The sequence below is a fragment of the Camellia sinensis genome, chromosome 9 (genome assembly GCF_055761805.1).
Source record: "Camellia sinensis isolate YWXY chromosome 9, ASM5576180v1, whole genome shotgun sequence".
In the NCBI taxonomy this organism is placed as follows: Eukaryota; Viridiplantae; Streptophyta; class Magnoliopsida; order Ericales; family Theaceae; genus Camellia; species Camellia sinensis.
The window spans coordinates 200,057,746-200,077,274 of record NC_138969.1 but is presented as its reverse complement, the minus strand read 5'-3'; the positions used below and the strand labels follow the sequence as shown (position 1 = coordinate 200,077,274).

Here is a 19,529-nt window from a genome sequence, read left to right as displayed (position 1 = left end):
TTCATGTGTTTGAGCCTTATTAAAAACATAATAATAATAATTCTTGCTTCAATTAACACTAGTTAGCCCATTGGACCTTTATAGAAAAACTTTTTATTCATTTAGTTAGTGGTCGTTTGACAATGACTTTTTTAGTTAGCTTTTTGATTTTTTTGACTTTTCTAACCTAGGATTTTTTTATTTTTTTGTTTTCTTTTTTGGCTTTTTTGACTTTTTTGGCTTTAGAATGACAAACTTTTTGTTGATTTTTTTGACTTTTTGACTTTTTTTTGTTATTTTGTGATTATTTAGCCCAATATGAAAACCAAACTGAGGCTTATTTCCTCCGGTGTATCAAGAATGGATTTTATTTGTTGTTTTGGGAAGAAACTATCTTGTGAGTGGCATAAGGAAATTGTAAAAAAAATATTTTTACTTCTATGTTAAAAAAAAAAAAGAATAAGAAGAAAAAAGAAAAGAGAAAAAAAAATAAAACAACAGCATGGAGAGTATGGTTGTGAATCATATTAAAAAGAAAAAAGAAAAAAGGAAAAAAAAGAAAGGAGTTAAAATAACGGGTTAGTGAAGCAGTGTTCTACATATGCTGCATTTGTTTGATTCATTTCTTGGACACCTGTTTTCACCCTACACCCAATTCTATAAAAAATTCCCTCTGGCCTAACATTACAATAAAAAATAAAGTGCTATTTGATCGCGGGATTAGCATGATTTTTCAAAGGACAAATTGGCATAATTTCATTATTTTCAGCTTTCTTATCATGAGACTATATATTCTTTTTATTTTATTTTATTATATATATATATATATACACACACAACATTTTTCATTGCTAAATGTGAGAAATTTTCGTTTTGTTAAACATAAGTCTTCTCTCACATACATACACTGGTGAGCTGAACCATTTCAGAGTGCTTCAATTTTTGAGAGTAAACTAGAGAGAATTGAGTTGAAGCATGTTTCTGATGAAACTAGAGGTTTATTCTATTTTGAGATTAAATAATATTTTTGTTGGCTATAATTTACACACACATACTAAGATTTGAGATAGATAAATTATTTTTACTGATTGCTAGTATTCTGAACTCTGATAATTCTTTTGCCAATATATTAAAATTAATAATTATCTCTACGAAAAAAGAAAAAAATTGAATTTTGTGGGTGTACGGGAAAGAAATAAACCTTCTCGTATAATCCTGTTGATCAAGTCTGCGCTCCTCTGTACGACGTCGCTTTACTCCCTGAAAACACAAACGTGAGCTAGCCGGCGGGTGTGTGCCGGAAACCTCTCCGATGCCTAAGTCAGCAAAATAGACAAATAGACAAAAGCTCTGTGTATTCAGAAAATAAAGTTGTGTTACCTCTCCAAAGGTGATGTTGTAAGCTTTTATAGGTTTCATGTGGCACAATCCTAGTAGGACTTCTACTTCTCCATGCAGAGTCCTCCTAGGATTCATACTCCTGAAAGATAATGCTTATCCTTCAACACCCCCCTCACTGCTTAAACCAAGTGAGATGGTTTTATCATGGCCGAACTCCAATATGACCGAAGTAAATATGTCTATGCATAGCCGAAGAGTAAGCCGAACTAACTCTTCCTTTTAATGCTCTTACGTCGGCTCCTCATGCACAACCCATGGCGTGGTCAGACCGAACTAACATGTCGAGACCGGTGTAACTCCAAGACCGGTCTAACTCCAAAGTACCGTTAGACCGGTCTAACTTCGATCTTCTGTCAGACCGGACTAGCTTCACGGCCTTAGGACCGGACTATCTACAAAATAACCACACGACCGGAGTAACTTACATGGCCATTTTACTCGGCCTTTTGTATTGCGGCTCATAACGGCCCATTACCCAGCTCGGCCCAATTTTCACATAAATTACCCTCTCAGTAACTTAGGGGTTCAAAGGCTAGTTGTATATGCTAAATGCAATCGCGTTCCCTACGAAAAGGGCATAGATAAATTTTATTTTATTATCTTTTTAGTTTTGTTTTGCTTGAGGACTAACAAAATGTAAGTTGAAGGGTGTGATCGGATCCTAAATATTAAACATTTAGTCCACTAACATACATTTTATTAGTCCATTAATTTGTATTCTTTTATAGTTTTGTGTGATTATTGCGTGTTTATATATATTTTAGTGTTTGTACATTAATTAGTATAAATAATGTATTTTATATTATATTATATAAATAATAAAATAAAAAATGAAAAAAACAAACAAACAAACAAATAAACAAAGGAGAGACAGTTGGAAGCAATGGAAAGAGTGAACAGAAAGAAAGAAAAAAAAAATGGAAAGAAAGAAAGAGAAAAAGAGGCAGCCACGCCTCTCACACCCCTCAATCACTCTAATTAATTACATATAATAAAATATTATATTTTCTTTTCTTTTCTTTTGCAGGTTGAAGGCTATAAAAGAAGAAGAAGAGAAGAAAAGAAAGGGGGAGAGGGGAGCTCAATGGAGTAGAGGGCTTCGGCCCATGGGACGAAGTGAGGAAGAAAAAAATAGAAAGAAAGGCAGAGTGGGAGAGTAGTTTGTAGATATTAGTGTGTAATAATTCTTCTGTCTTAGAATAGAGATGAAATCCTGATCAAATAATTGAGGTGAGTTGTGTTTATTATTTTTTGTTTTAATTTGATTTGGATACAATTGAACAACTTTAGATCTTTTTGTGCAATGAATATTTTTGTTCAAATCATGTTATACAATAGTTTTTACTGCTGTATATTAGAATTGTTAGACGAGTCATACCTAATAAAATAGGTCGTGTATCAAATCGTAGTTTAGTGGTGATGGTCCGTGTTAAGCAAGGATGATTGCGTAACTTTTTGGTTTTGATATATAAATCCTCTTGACAATGTATTTCTGATCAACTTACATCACAGTATCTAAATCAATGATTTTCTAAAAACTGAGTACAATTGCTCCCAATTATGAGTTTAGTGGTGGGTTCGAAATTTTAAGATATATATTTTATTTTGTTTAATTAATTAGTTTAGTTTTCACTCTAAATTTTTGCAACCAAATCCAAATTTCGAAATTAAATTATTTATCATTAGTCCCAATGGATCGACACCTGGTCTTAATCACAATTCTACGGAGAAGTAGTTATTATTTGATTATAAATAAAATATTTTGGTGTGCAAACGACTCTATCAATTATATATATTTTATTTTTTATTAAATCATTAACAGATCTAGTAGTGTATTTCAGTCCACAGATCACACGAGGGACTTTGTGATTAGTTGCAAATGAGAATAAAGTAATTCGCACATAGGCCAATTCATAAGAGGATGAAGAGAGATTTTAGAAAAGAAAATCAGCAAAATTTAAAATTTGGGAATCAAAATGCAAAAAGCATATACTTTGGGATTAAAATGAAACAAAACATATATTTTAAAGAAAATGATATATAAATCATTTTTTAAATTCATTTTTTTAATTTAATAATGTGTAAAAGATGATTGGTTAATATTTACAAAAAAAATATGAGAAAGAAAGTTATTTTAAATGAATACCACATCATTGAATTTAAAAACTAGGTCCAACATTGGACTTAAATATCAATGCTCAAAGTGAATTTTTTTCGAACCGAAAGAAGAGGGCTGTTGTGATAGGTGTGTTGATTAATGCTTGAGATCCCAAAATGGGTGACCCCATGACCCCTAAATGGGTGACCCCATGACCCCTAACTGATGAGTGATCACTCATTATGTAATTTTTTTTTCCTCTCTCTCACAGGTGCTTGGCGGTCGTGGGATTGGGTTTTGTGGGGTCTGTATCAAAATCCTGGGGTCATGTTTGATTCCACAATACTAATAGTGAGGTATTAATAATCCTATCAAATTAGTGTGGTATTCACAATTCCGCTCCTACCCCATTACTAATAATCCTACAAATTTGTTGGATTAATTATCCATTGAATTAATAATCCTAAAACAAAATGTTAAAACAAACATAGGATAATTAGACCGGCAAATTAATAATCTCAATCCCATGATCTAATCCTTCCAATCAAACATGCCATAGGCGTGTTATGCAGATGAATTGTGGAGAAGAAAAGCTCTGTAAAAGCAGAAGTTCAGGTTCTTGGTGCCCTGCCCTGCCCAGATAAATCTTTCATTGTTGTTCTTTCATTTTATTCCCTCTTTTCTTTTCTGTAACTGAAAGTTGCATGCTTGAAGTTGATTATTTGTAGCAGAAAATTCATTTTTGTTTTTTGCTACGTTTGTGCTCTGCTATGCCCTGTTTTTTGGATGATTTTTGGGCGTGTATTTTATCCCGACAAACAGAAATAACAGTTTACAAAACTAAAGCTGCATTACAGAAATTAAAAGTTTTTTGGAAGATGGTCTCTCTCTCTCTCTGCTGGAAAATTCGGTCAAACAAATATAAGAAGATTAAACTAATTGGGCTTGACATCTGCAACGCTGAGAATGTCTGTATTCCCAACCTTCTTCCTCAAGCTCTTAACCAGCTCAACCGCGTCAACTCCATCTCCGATCACCACCACTTCATCCTTCTCCTCTCCTTCCAACATCAAGGATTCTACACCTGCATCACCACATGACATGACATCAAATCAAATCAACTGTTTAATTAATTTAATGCTAGAATAATTTATATGTAATCTATGTAAGTAAGGTTCTGAAAACACAATTGAACAAAGCCCAACTTTTTTAATTGTGAACTTGTAAGTTGTACACAAACCATGTGCTTTTGCCGCAACCTTGAGTGCCTTGGTGCGACATTTCTGGCATCTCATCTCTACTTTCATTACTATCTTCTTCTGCGCACACACACCACAGACACAATCACAGAAGTGAGGAATCAGATCTAATATTATCAGACTTGGCAGCATGAATTATTTATTTTATTTTATTTTATTTTTTGTTTAGAGTATGTGCGCGTTTGTTTGTTGGTGTGCGATAATCCAAAACAATGCATACCTTCATGATGTTATTTCAATGCTTGGGAGAACCAATTTAGAGGTGTCTCTGCACTGCAGCTGCTCTGCTCCTCCAAACCAAAAGCTTAGAAGGCAAAATATGAACTTTTCAATGGAAAGAAAAACAGCACAACCATCTCTCTATTTAAGGAAGAGGGAAAAGTGCCTTTCATCTTCCCATGAAACGAATAGACAAGTCCACCTCAGAGTCTTTGTAAATTTTTATTTTATTTTATTATTATTATTATTATTATTTTTTTTTTTTTGGGTGGTGGCAGTTGTAGACTTGTAGTTGCTTTCTCTATAAGAAGCGTTTGTGTGCAATACATATACATTTCTCAGTCTGTGTCGAGACGAGAATTTTCAAACCACATCCATGCCGTGTGATAAACTTTGCGGCTGGCTCTTGGTATTCATTCATTCAGACCATATATTCCACTTATGATTAATGCTCTCTTTTGCTGACTAGTGTGAGTCTTATAAATACTAAACACTAATTATTCAATCCTGAATTTTCGACTAAAAATATTTTTGGTATTTCATAGATTTGTTCTATTATCCTAATAATATGTATTTGTAATTAAAGTGTCACGTCTTTTTGTATTACTGTACGTAAATCTTTATATTTTTGTGGGCATGATATATTCACTTATTTTGTGTTTGATCATATCAATTCCTAACATAATTTTGAAGTTATTATGCATTTAATTTAATTACAAGACAAACATGTACAGCTAGCACCCCGTCAAGGAATTCGCATGTGCTGACCTGTGTTGCCCCATTCTTCGCGCTGATATTCGTGTTTCTTCATGTTACCATTTTTCGTACTACATGTATTATCTTTTAATATCAAATTCATTATAAGATAAATTATACTGATAATTTCCAAATTTTACTTTTTGTGTCATTTTGATTTTTATATTTTTAATCGACTCAATTTTGATCATTAATTTTTAATTTTATATCAATTTGGTCAATTGATTACAACTCCTAACATTTTTTATAAAAAATACGAACATAAGTATCATGTGTCATATTTTTAAGGACAAAATTATAAACTTACTTAAATCAGTGAGTTAATCTCAACAAATTTAATGATGATTTTAAAAAAAAATATATTAACGATATTATTAATTGGATCAAATTGATAAAAATCTAAAATTAAAAGTCAAAATTAAACTAATTAAAATTATAGAGACTAAAATGATGCAAGATATATCATCTCAAACTTGTAAATTTTAGTAGAGTTATTGTGACAAAAAAAAAAAAAAAAAAGTGTTAATATGAGAGAAAAGATGTAACAATATTAATTTAAATAAATGAAAAAAAAATTGAAAAAGAAAGAGAGAAGACTGGACTTTGAGGTCTTTGTTGTTGGAAAACTTTTGTATCTTTTTTTAAATTCCAAACTTTTGTATCTTTGATATAGGATTTTCTGAATTTCCCCTATAGATAATTAATTGGACTAGTCCTCATCATCACAAAACATCATGAAATTGAAGCCATAAGACAGCACTCGTTATTTCACTTTCCTTGATGATTATGTCTTCGATTGATGCCTTTAACAATTTGATTTGATATACCCCATCCGCACGACTATTGGAAAATACACTTTCGATAATTAAAAAGACTTTTTTTTTATGTGTGCCTTGTATATGGTATGTAAGGTATTTACACCTTTCTATTTTATCTTTACATTTTATTGGGTATTGAATTATACAAAAATATTTGAAAATTAACACATTGGTGACCTGCTAAAGCATGTCACTTCCAGGTAAATAAATAAAAGAATATATATTTTATGACTAAAAGTGTAATTTTGTCACAAAAGGTGTAAATAATTTCACAAAATTTGTAAATTTTCACAGAAGGTGTAAATTTTAACAAAAGGCGTAAGTAATTTCAGAAAAAGGCGTAAGTGATTTTTGAAAATTTACACCCTTTGTAAAAACTTACGCCTTTTATTAAAACTTACACATTTTGTGAGAACTTACACCTTTTGTGAGAACTTACACTTTTTTGTGAAAGTACTTACACTTTTCTGACAACTTACAACTTTTGTAAAATTGCTCACCAAAGGCGTAACTTTTGACAACTTACACATAATACTTATATCTTTTGAAAAACAAGTTATACCTTTTGTCAAAGTTACACCATATGTGGAACGTTTTATTTCATAAAATTTTGACAACTTACTGTAGACACCCCATTTTTGACCGTCCTCAAGACTTGGACGTCACCGTTTGAACACTCGGTGATCATCCATGTATGTGTTCGTTCAGAGTTCCTGGAGGTCTCGGCTCGCGTGCCCTGCCTCAGGATCTCCGAACTCAACCGTTTAGTGTCTGGTTTTGCACCAAACACTTGCATCTTGCCTTTGAGAGGCAGGGAATGCCTTATGAGGCATCCCCACACACCACCGGCAGTGGCTGGAGGCCACCGGCTGGTATTTTTCTTCCATCGGCACCTTTGTTTGCCGGTCGGCACACTTTATTGCCGGTCGGCATAGTTTGTTGCCGGTCGGCACTGTTTTTTATCGAAATGACATTTTTGGGCAGCCGACCACTGTTCATCCACTTTATGGAGATATTTTGTGCCAGCTGTGATAGCTGGCACCAACTCTTCCCCCCTCCATACACGTGTATGGAGGGATCTCCCTCTAAGCAAGCTTGTTGAATAAGCTTTGCAAGAGGGAGTCTTATAAGAGGGGGGTCTTCCTCTTTGATCTAGGTTAGCTTCTTGCAACCAAAAACCAGACCTTTGAGATATAGATACATATTATCTCTATACCTCCCCCTCTCTCCTCCTTTGTGTGTGTTTCTTAGCTCAAAAGGTGGTTTTTACCTTACTTTTGCACCATTACACACACCATTACACCTTACTCCGAGATTGAGGGACTTGGGGGGTTGTTTCTTGAGTTTTTGGACTGGTTTTGATCCAAAGAAGGAGGCTAGACCATTTGTTCTTCAAAAGTTCTTCAAGGGTGAGCATTTTGATTTATATTCCCCAAACTTGCAATAGTTTTTTACCTATCTAGCTTGCTGTTTTAGCTCTTGTGTATAACATAAAAAGGGCTTGTATTTTCCTGCTCTAGCACTTTCATTAAGGTCATTTTGTGGTTTGGGTGCAAACTCCCCCTTCTAAGCCTTGTTTGATCCATTTTGGTGCCTCTTTCATAAGGTTTTGTCCACTTCAATGTTTTGGTCCTTTGACCACTGAAAATCAGTGTATTTTAGTGTCAAAAAAATGGTTTGAAGTCTTGCATAGGGGAGGGACACCCCTCTCCCTTCATGGTTTGTTTCCATGCTTTTTGAGCTCAAAAGGGTAGCATGTGTGCTTGATGATCCTTGGCCTCATTTCAGAATTTTTTTAGGTATTTTAGGTCATATGTAACCTCTGTTTTTGGCCGGTTTTGTGCCTCCTTGTATGCTTGTAATACTTGCTTTGTATTGCTCCATTTTGCTTAGAAATACATCTCATGATTAGGCCATGATTCTTGTGCATGTTGGCTTAGTTCCATGAAGCTTTTAGTATTGTTTTTCCATGCTTAAAGTTTGTTGGTTATCCATTTGGTCATGCTTGACATGTTTGTTAGGGTTGCTTTGTATTTTGGCTTGAAAGCTTTGAGCATGTTGACTTCTAGCATGCATGTTTGTGATTACCCTCATGATTTTAACATCACCAAGGACCACATTTTAGCCCAAGAATCATGTTTGTATGTGTGCATGCATGACCTCTTTCATGCCTCGAGGGTGTGTTCTCTCATGCCTAGGAGTGAGCCTTAGTGCATTTGTTTCATGGGAGGTACTTTAGCTGTCATATTAGGAGGTTTTGGGGTCCCATTTTGCATGTAAAAATTCTGTTTTTACTTGTTTTAATCATTCCATGAGTAGTCATGTTGATGAGAGTGAAATGTTTCCCTTTCGTGCCTTAACCATAGGACTTTTGGCTTGCATGTTAGCATGAACATTGGTCCATCTATCGGACACATTTGGCCACTGTTTTGAGGAAGGTGAGGGTCTGCCCCTTTGCCATTTTAAGCCATCTTTGCATGATTGCTTCATGATTGGTGCATGGTTGCTTCACATGTCATTGTAGCATGATGATTCTATTGCTCAAAGCGTCCATGTTTACATCACATTTGTGTCTTGTATGTCTAATATTGCATGCTTGCCATACTAGTTGCTTGATTCTTGGCATACCTTGCACATTGATATCATGTTGCATCTTAAGCCATGTTTTGCATAACATGCATTGCATTACTTGGTTTGGGATGTCAAACCAAGTGTGAGAGTTGAGGGGCGTTCATACCACAAGTGATGTAACGCGTCTTAACTTTCGGTCCCCGAGGCCTTTGACTTCGCCATGATAAGGTTTCGGAGTTCATTGTGTTTGTTGCATACATCCTTACATTAAGTAGCAAATTTGATCCCTTGAGTCATTATGCACCATTGATGGCTCAAAGATCGAAGGTCATGCTTCTTTGAGTTCAAAACATGATAGGAAGTATGACCATGCTTACATGTGTCCAAAACTCCATGCCATGCACTGTCTGTTCTCTGTTTGCTGTCAAATTGTCTTCTGCAGGAAGTTTCTGCCGACCGGCAGAATTTAGTGCCGACCGGCACTATCTGGAATGCCGAGGAATCCAACAAATGCCGATGGGAATTGTGAAGTGCCGGTGGTAATTCTGTCCGGCCGGTGGTGCTCTGCAGGATGCAAGGAACTTGCTCCAGTACTTTGGCAATTTTCAGAAAGACAAGGCAGTACAAACAGAGGCGGCAGGAGTACAGTACGGGTTTTTCGGACGAGACGGATTCGAGCATGCACCATTTGCACATCCCAAGGCAGAGGCTGCGGCTGCCCTCTTCTTTCCTTTGCCATCTTTTCTTTTAAATTAAATTAGAAATCTTGTAATAATTTATTCGTTTATTATTTTGGGACTGTAATATTTATTTGATCCCTCCGAGTGAGGGTAAAGATGTAATAAGTGTGTGTGGGTGGCGTGTATGTCTTCCAATCCCCATTTCTTTCTTCCCTTTTATTTACCTGCTTATGATGGTAGATTAGGGCATTTTTTGAAATTAGCATACCTTATGCCATGCATGCGTGCATCCATGCATTTGTATTGCATACATTAGGCTCGGTACATCACGCTAACCGCATTTGTATTTCAAATTCTAAACCGAATATGTGATAATTGTGCATTTTCACATACCATGTTTTAGGGCTAGCCGAGCCTGCCTAGATCGCATTTTGCATGTGATGCATTAGCCACTTTTAACATGAACTAGGACATGCATGTTTGCTAACTAGTTTACTGTTTTGGCACGGAGTACGATGTAAGTATTTTTGCTTTAGCATCCAGCATGCGTGTGAGTGTTGCCATGACAGTATGCTTGCCATGCGGCTAAGTGCTTACATGAGATAAACTGCTTGAATGCCTGTGGGTGGAGGTCAAATTGCTTAAATTGGGATAATGCGTTAAAACTGCGATTTTTAAGCCCACTAGATAGTGGCAAAACCATCTTTTCCAAAAGCCCACTTGAAGGTGGCAAAACCTGCATTTTAGCCTACTTACGAGTAGCAAACCATTTTCAAAACGAACATAAAATGTTTTATTTCCAATTTGGGCGATTCGGTCTATACTTGTTTGCCGCGCGCATAACATAGTAATGCTAGGCTAATAATTGGAATAAGAACACATAACGTTTTCAAAACTGGATATTACGGTTAGTAGAGGCCGGTCTTCGGACCAGGCGAAAGGGGGTGCTCATAGCTGACCTTCCCCGATCGTACCCAAGCTCCCGAGCCGAGACAACTCCGGTGATGACGGACATGTGGCCTTCGGCACCGAGTCAGGGTTTCCTAAATTTCCCCATTTTAAAATATTTAGGTGGCGACTCTGTATCTGGCAAAGCAGTCCATGTTTGGCACTACTTTTTCAAAAATCTGTTTCTCAAAACGATTTGCCAGATTTGGACTCTTTGGTTCAGATTAAGAACCGTGACACAAATCGAGAGTCCGAACTGTAGCGAGGTCCCCCCCCCCCGGCGGGCTTGTTACAGTTTCTGGCGACTCTTCTGGGCAGATTAGAGAGCTTGACTCGAACTCATGATATCCTGTTTTGATTTCATTTGTGTGTTTTTTTGCATTGCATGTGCATTGGTGCGCCTAGGAACACAGTGTTTGCCATCTGCCATTCCTGAACGGTTTGTCGGAGGCTTGTCTTGTCAAGGCATGTCCATAAGGCTGACCGGCTATGGGCTCTGACAGTGTGGGAACACAAACCCCGGTTTACCGGGGCACCCTTTTTGACCATTCGACCTAGTTCATATTCGGATCCATAGTGACCATTCCAAATTAGGACAGGCTGCTTATCCGATGGTAGGTTGTTTGAAAACCGCTGTGTGCGTAGTGAAACCCTAGTTCCTGACAAAATAGGATAGGGAAACCCTACCCCAACATAGGGGTGTTTTGGCTCTCTTTACTTGCTATGTGCTTTTAGAATGTATTTCTACAGGGGGAAATGAACACACAAATTTGCAAGTCTGGGCATCAGGCCTGAGGGCATCAGTATCAGTTTTAAAAGAATCAGTTATCTGCGGGTATCAAGGTTCAGTGTTGGGAACAGAGATTTTGAGAACAGTGATCAGTATCGAGGAACAGTGTGTTCGGCTTATCGACTATGTGTTTTGAATATCCAACTGTATATTATTTGTTTATTTTACGCCGTTGTGCTATCCAGTTGTTGGTTTATTTATTGCTTTATTTATCTTTTTTTGCTAGGTAGTTTAGCATCATTGCGTCTAACCCAGTAGACATTCCCCAAGCACTCTGATTAGAGGTCGCCGGCTCCATCGATCTGAGGATCTGATAGAAGGACAACCAGTGTACCATTCTCTACCCCCGGTTACTAAACGAAAGGTAACTAGGCAGAGGACATTGTTCCAACAGTCAGTACAGAGGGCTTCATCTACCCCACCTGTGTACAGTAGGGATCAGGATCCTGTTTCACCCACAGAGAGGGAACGCATACCAGTAACTCAACCAGAGCAGAATAGTATGGCTAGCTTAGAGGAGATGGTGCGCCAACTTCAAGAAAGCATGAAGATGATGCAGCAGGATGCTGTCCGACAGGCAGAATTCGCCAGACAACAAGCTACAGTCATGAGTGAGCAAGCGGATTTAATTGGGAGATTGCAACAGCAAACTGGGGCATCACCTTCACAGCAAATCCCTCCTCCATTAAGGGTTCCAATACCCGAGGAGACACCAATCGCCCGGAACACCCAAGAGGATACAGACATCCCAACAGGGCCAGCTCCCCTCCCGATTCCACCTCAACAATCCAAGGCACCCACCCCCATCAATCTGTCGGATTCTCCCTTCGAGTCCGAGGTGGACCCTGTGACATTGAAAATGCACAAGCTTGAAAAGCTGTTCAAGAAATCTCAAGGTGCGAAGTCCATTCCGGACATTGGAGACGGATACATCGACACGGCCGTGACGCTGCCGGATCGGTTTAAGATGCCACAAATTGATCGTTTTGATGGATCTGAGGATCCCATGGTACACCTACGACTATTTTCAGACGTCTTACGGCCAATGGGCCTCACCAGATTACAAAAGCTGTCTTTGTTTGGCCGGACCTTGTCAGGTGTGGCGGCCGCATGGTATGCCAAGTTAGAGGATGACGTCAAGAGAAATTGGGACGAGATGGCCGAGGCCTTTATCATGCAGTACTCGTATAACACACAAATCGAGATCACGACCCGGGATCTCGAGACAACAAGGCAAGAACCCAAGGAAAGCTTCTCAGAATTTGTAACCAGATGGCGGGCTAAGGCTTCGATGATGACCTTAAGACCCACGGACAAAGACCAGATTCGGAAGATTGTGCGCAATCTTCAGCCGAAGCTAATGCAAAAGATGATTGTAGTCCCCTTTCCCACCTTTGCTGATCTGCATGAAATGGGGGTGCAGATCGAGGACGCCTTGAGACAAGGATGGATTGATAATGACCGAGAGCAACCCCGCAGAAATTTCAATCGTAATACTAATGCAGGCCCGAGCGGTGCTACGACTGCCAGGACCTCCGAAGTGAGTATGGTCACCACTAACCCTTCCCTAAGAAATACGGCCGCCACACCATTCTCCGGTGCGTCCGGAAGCAACTCACAAACAGCCAAATACCCTCCCAGAAACACCAGAACCTTCGCTCCACTTTATATGCCCCTGTCCAAAGCTTTGGGGGTTTTGATCAGAAAAGGGCATCTGAAGCCCCTAGAGCCGCGGCCTTTACCTGAAAGACTACCCGCCACCCACAATCCAGCCAAGTATTGTGCGTTCCACCAGCAGCACGGTCACGACACCGACCTGTGCTTTCGGTTACGTCATGAGATTCAAGATCTCATTGATAATGTGGTGATTTTACCCCCTGAGAAACCCAATGTTACTACAAATCCTCTCCCCACACATAACCAAGTTCCACCACCCAAAAGAATCAACTTCATCTACACTGGGGTCGCATCCTACGATCCTAGTATCTATATCACACCCTCCTACTTGCCTAAACCGAAAGTTTTCCTCCCTGATTGCACCGATTTGTGCATGATGGACGTCTCTATAACCCAACCCAAGCGAGTGGTGGTGACCACCGAGAACAAGAAGGAGGTTGTCAAACCAGAGTCTGTGAAGCCTGAGAATGATGTTGGGAACGCTTACAATCCGAGTGACTACATTTCACCAGTGGGCCAGAATAGACCAAATGTCGAATTTCCAGTCGGGGGAGAGCTGTGTGTAATCCGAGGAAACAGTCCAAGACAGGAAACGGATGATTTGGCAGCCATGGAAGAGGATTTTGCCAAGTTCCAATTTTGCGATAACCAAGATCTACAACATTCAGCCACCAACTGGTACGATAATGAAGAATCAGCGGAGGCCACGGGATGGTTAGACGATCAGCCAGATGTAATAGGGGAGTTCCAGCCAGAACAAGGCCCGGCAGGGGCGGGAATGTCCACAACGGCCGAGAGTGTCGAAGAGCAGAATACATCGCCGGAGAGCGCCGGTGTCGAGAGTTGCGCTCGAGAATGGAGCATTTTAAGTACAGGGGTCAGTGAGCAATCTACTGCATTGACACAGTCAGAACAAGAGAGATTCGAGGATTCTGAGAGGATCAGGAAAGCAAAAGGCCACGTGGGGGTTGAAACCGCCACAAGTACGGAAATGAAGAATGCTGCGAGCATAGGGATAAAAGGTACTGCAAGTATCGGGACAGTTGTGCCAGAACCAGACAGATGCTTGTCAACTGCAGATGGTATGTGGTGGGAAGACGACGATCTATGTCTTGCCCACACAGACGAGGATTGGAAAGGTAACCAACCAGATGATACCTGGTATATCGGCGAAGTCGATCACAGGACTAGGAGTGGACGGTATTTCAAGCCTCCACACCTAGATCAACCAGAGGCGTCTGGGAAAGATAATGAAGCAGAGAAACAAAATGAGAAGCAACTCGAAGATGAGGCCGTATTGAGACAATTGAAAAAGATACAAGCAGACATCTCCATCTAGGGACTGCTTATGGCTTCTCGAGTACATAGGCAGGCTGTCCTTTCGGCCATGGATAAGGCCAAACTTTCCATAGATACCACGCCTGAACAGCTGGTGGGCTTAGTCTTTTCGGGAGGAAGTTCCCCAGCATTGAGTTTTTCTGACAAAGAGCTGCCACCCGAGGGTGCGAACCATAACAAGCCGCTCTACATCTCTGTCGAGTGCAGAGATATATGGATACCAGTGGTACTTGTCGACACGGGGTCCGCCATCAACGTCTGCCCGGCAAGGACAGCTTATGCGATTGGTTTGAAAGTCACAGATTTTGTGCCAACGGCCCAGGTGATTCGGGCGTATGACAACACGAGCCGGGAAGTGATGGGGATAGTCAAGATTCAAACAAAGGTTGGGCCGGGACGGCACGAGATAGATTTCCACGTCTTGGAGGTTCCTGCAACGTTCAACTTGCTTTTGGGGCGGCCGTGGCTGCATCAGGTAAAGGCGGTCTCCTCTACCCTGCATCAAGTGGTGAAATACCCCTATAGGAAGGGAGTAGCCATTGTTTTTGGAAACTCATCAATTCATCCACCACCGGAGGTATCTACGCCTGTTCTAGAAATCGAGCATGGTATGGAAGATGTGTTCATATCAGGTTTTACCTTGGCCGAGGCTCGGGTCGTACAGAACATCATGGAAGCTAATGAAGGGGTGTATGTCAATGCCCAAGCAGTCTATCTCATGAACAAACTCCAGCACATCCCTGGGATGGGATTAGGCAAGAGCGGTAGGAAAGGTGCCGCAGCATCGGCCGAAGTGCCACATAACCCACATACCTTTAGTTTGGGCTACCTACCCACCAAAGAGGATTGGATAAGGAAAGGAAAGGAAAGGAAATGGCCAGAAGGGCCAGGGCAAAACAGATGGGGAAACCCTTTGAGTTAATGCACCAGCCCATTCGGGGGACCCTAAACGGATATTTCGTCCGGGAGGGGGAGGACTTTCCATTCTGTGGCTTCCCAGAGCCGTGGCTCAACGCAGAGAAGAAGCGCGTACCTGGATTTGAGATTTTCTTTGATTTACAGTTACCTGAGGATGACATCGCCGAAGGGCAGGCAGATTTATCGGCTGAGGCTGAGCAAAGTAAGGAAGTGCAGTCTGAGGACGCTGAAAATGAAATGGGGGCAGCGCTGGCGTGTCTGCTTTCAGATCCTCCGATCGAATAAAAGTGCTTGGGGGATGGCTCCTCGGTATGTGTGATTGGGAATGAAGCGGCTGTGAGCCTACCAACAGCTATTTTGGATGCGTCCATCGCACCTTCTCTCGTCTGGCAATATGAAGAAGGCTTTTTATCAAGCAGCACCGGGTCAGGTAGTGAGCCGGAATCTGATTCTACCGACTCTTGTGCGTCGGAATCAGATTCCAGCTCAACTGAGTCTGAGTCCGGTATTCCCGGGGGTGATGACCCGGATGCCACACTAGGTCGTCTTTTTCATTTTCTTTTGAGTCTGTTGTAACAGAGGAATCCGACGGCTCAGAAGTATTTAATGAGAACGACGTGGATGTGGTTTCGGAGTATTTTTCTGTGCCTTTGATTTATTGCTTAAATCAGGATTTTCAAAATTTTGATGAAAACGACGAGGAAGAAATTCCTCCGGTTTTACAACGATTAATTGATCAAGAGAAGGAGAGATTTGTTAAACCTTTAATGGATGAAATCACTACTGTGAATGTTGGTACTGAGAAGGACCCGCGGCTGGTCCAGATCGGGTCCACGTTGTCTTCTGAGGAACGCGAGCGCTTAATCGCTTTGTTAAAAGATTTCAAAGACGTTTTCGCGTGGTCCTACGAAGACATGCCTGGAATCGATCCTGAGATTGTACAGCACCGGATCCCTCTTGATCCCGAGGCCCGACCTGTCAAACAGAAGCTCAGAAGGATCCGCCCTGATTGGGCCATTAAGATCAAGGAAGAGGTCACCAAGCAGATTGATGTAGGCTTCCTGTTGGTGTCTGAGTACCCGACTTGGCTAGCCAACATTGTTCCGGTGCCGAAGAAAGACGGCAGAATTCGGGTCTGTGTAGACTTTAGAGATTTGAACAGGGCCAGTCCGAAGGACGACTTTCCCTTGCCGCACATTGACGAATTGGTAGATTTTACGGCAGGACACGCCTTGCTTTCGTTTATGGATGGATTTTCAGGCTATAACCAGATAGTAATGGCACCCGAAGACCGGGAGAAGACTGCATTCACTACCCCGTGGGGTACATATTGTTATAGAGTGATGCCATTTGGGCTGAAAAACGCTGGAGCTACCTATCAACGGGCAGCAACCACAATATTGCATGATATGATCCATAAAGAGGTTGAGGTGTATGTGGACGACATGATTGTCAAATCCAAAGAAAGAGAGGGTCACTACACCGCCTTACGAAAATTCTTTCAGAGGATCAGAGAGTTTCGGCTGCGGCTGAATCCCCAGAAGTGTACTTTTGGTGTTACAGCAGGGAAGATGCTAGGGTTTTTGATTACGCAAAGGGGCATCGAGGTCGACCCTTCCAAAATCAAGGCCATCTTAGAAATGCCACCACCGAGAACTGAAAAGGAGGTGCGAGGCTTTCTAGGTAAAGTGCAATTCATAAGACAGTTTATCTCTAAATTAACCTTGACTTGTGAACCACTTTTTGGTCTCCTGAAGAAAGGAAAGAAATTCCAATGGGACGGCCGATGTCAAGCAGCTTTTGAACAGATCAAAGAGTATCTACAGAATCCACCCGTGTTGTCACCGCCAGAACCGGGGAGACCGTTGATATTGTATCTTTCGGTAACTGAGACCACCATGGGCTGCATGCTCGCACAGGAGTCAGAAGACAAAGTGGAAAGGGCCATCTACTATCTGAGCAAAAAGATGCTGGATTACGAGACCCGCTACACCCCGCTCGAGAAGGCTTGCTTGGCCTTGGTATGGGCTACCAGGAAGCTGCGGCACTACCTGTTAGCTCACTCTGTAACGTTGGTTTCACGTTTGGATCCCATCAAATATCTTTTCGAGAAACCAGCACTTACGGGTAGGCTAGCTCGTTGGTTGCTATTGCTTTCCGAATTTGACTTGAAGTATGTAACACGCAAGTCGGTGAAAGGGAGAGCGGTAGCGGAGTTCCTTGCCGACCACCCGGTTGAGGGGGATGAAGCGATTGAGTACCTATTCCCAGATGAAGCCATTCTGCACATCGAAGATGAAACTTGGACGATGTACTTTGACGGAGCGTAGGAGTGTTGCGCCTGACGATTCCCGTATCCCTTTAGCATTCAAACTCCAGTTCAGAGTCTCGAACAATGAGGCAGAGTATGAGGCATGTATTGCTGGTCTGGAAGCAGCCCTAGAGCTAGGGGTAAGACGGTTGGACGTCATTGGGGACTCGAACCTTGTTGTGTCTCAAGCAAAAGGAGACTGGAAAGTCAAAGAGGAAAGGATGATAATCTATCACCAAACCTTGGATTTGTTAATTCCTCGGTTTGAGAAGCTAAATTTCACCCACCTCGTAAGAGAGAACAACAGGTTCGCAGATTCACTAGCAACTCTATCTTCCATGATAAACATCCCGACCGGAGTCCGGATGCGTCCAGTCATCATTGATCAGAAGTTTGCGCCACCATACGAGTCAATTTCCGCCATAGATGAGGCCCAAGACGACAACCCCTGGTATTACGATATTTGGAACTTCTTGGAAAAGGAGACGTACCCACTAGAGGCAAATGCCAAAGATAAGAGGGCGATCAGAAGAATGGCTGTTCAGTTCATCATCTGCGGGGGTAAACTGTACAAAAGGGGTCATTTGAGAATGCATAAGCTCTGTGTAGAAGCTGAAGAGTTGAAGCGCCTAATGGAGGCTATTCATGGAGGGGAGTGCGGTGCGCACATGAATGGAGTAATGTTGGCCAGAAAGATCTTCAGGCAGGGTTACTACTGGTCGACCATGGAGGAAGATTGTATCGGCTTTGTTCGGCGATGCCACAAATGCCAGATCCACGCAAACCGTATGAACATCCCATCATCCAAGCTTTACAACATGACGTCCCCGTGGCCATTTTCCGTGTGGGGGATTGATGTGATCGGAGCTGTTACCCCGAAGGGGTCGAATGGACATGAGTATATCCTGGTAGCGATAGATTATTTCACAAAGTGGGTCGAGGCCCAATCATACGCGGTGTTGAAAGCGTCACACGTCGCCAAGTTCATCAGAAACAACATCATTTGTCGCTACGGGGTACCAAACGAGATCATTTCGGATAATGGATCCCACTTTAAGAAAGAAGTGATCGACTTGTTGGAAAAGTATAACGTGGCTTTTCACAAGTCATCTACGTACCGGCCGCAAACCAATGGAGCAGTTGAGGCCGCCAACAAGAACATCAAGCATATACTGCGGAAAATGGTGGAGACCTATCGAGATTGGCCAGATAAGTTGCCGTTTGCTCTGTGGGGCTATAGGACTTCAATTAGAACTTCTACCGGAGCAACTCCGCATTCGTTAGTTTATGGAATGGAGGCTGTTCTACCTATTGAGATTGAAGTTCCGTCTTTACGGGTATTGGCCGAGTGTCAGATAACTGAGGCAGATTGGCAGCAGAGCAGGTTCGAGGAACTTATGCTCTTTGACGAAAGAAGGCTGAAAGCACTGTACCACGTTCAAAGTTATCAGCGCAGGATTGCTCGGGCTTTTAACAAGAAGGTTAAGTCCAGAAAGCTAAAGGAAGGAGATTTGGTACTCAAAGACAACCGAGCACCCATCCACGACCCGAGGGGCAAGTTCAAACCCAATTGGACTGGTCCCTACATCATCAAAGCTATCTGGTCAGGTGGAGCTGTGGTTCTGATGGACTTAGATGGTTTAGAATTCTCTCAACCGATCAACATGGACAAGTTGAAGAAATACTTTCCTTGAGAGGCTCGCTAGGCCGAAAACCCGAAAGGGCGACCTAGGCAAAAGTTAGAGCACAAAAAAATTAGAAAATAT

The 19,529-nt window shown here is 41.3% G+C and overlaps 1 protein-coding gene and 1 long non-coding RNA gene across 2 annotated transcripts; one reads left to right on the top strand and one right to left on the bottom strand.

Moving 5' to 3' along the window:
* The first annotated feature begins 2,446 nt into the window (after positions 1–2,446).
* On the top strand, positions 2,447–5,325 carry LOC114273472 (uncharacterized). The gene is made up of 2 exons (XR_014340901.1): positions 2,447–2,610; positions 3,750–5,325. It is a non-coding gene; the product is annotated as an uncharacterized LOC114273472 (long non-coding RNA).
* Positions 3,174–5,256, bottom strand: LOC114273471 (Copper transport protein family). Its single transcript, XM_028215261.2, has 3 exons — positions 4,958–5,256; positions 4,719–4,797; positions 3,174–4,562 (listed from the first exon to the last, which is right to left on the bottom strand). Exons 1-3 carry the CDS (start codon positions 4,961–4,963, stop codon positions 4,414–4,416), a joined length of 234 nt encoding a protein of 77 aa, XP_028071062.1. The 5' UTR covers positions 4,964–5,256; the 3' UTR covers positions 3,174–4,413.
* Positions 5,326–19,529: the final 14,204 nt, after the last annotated feature.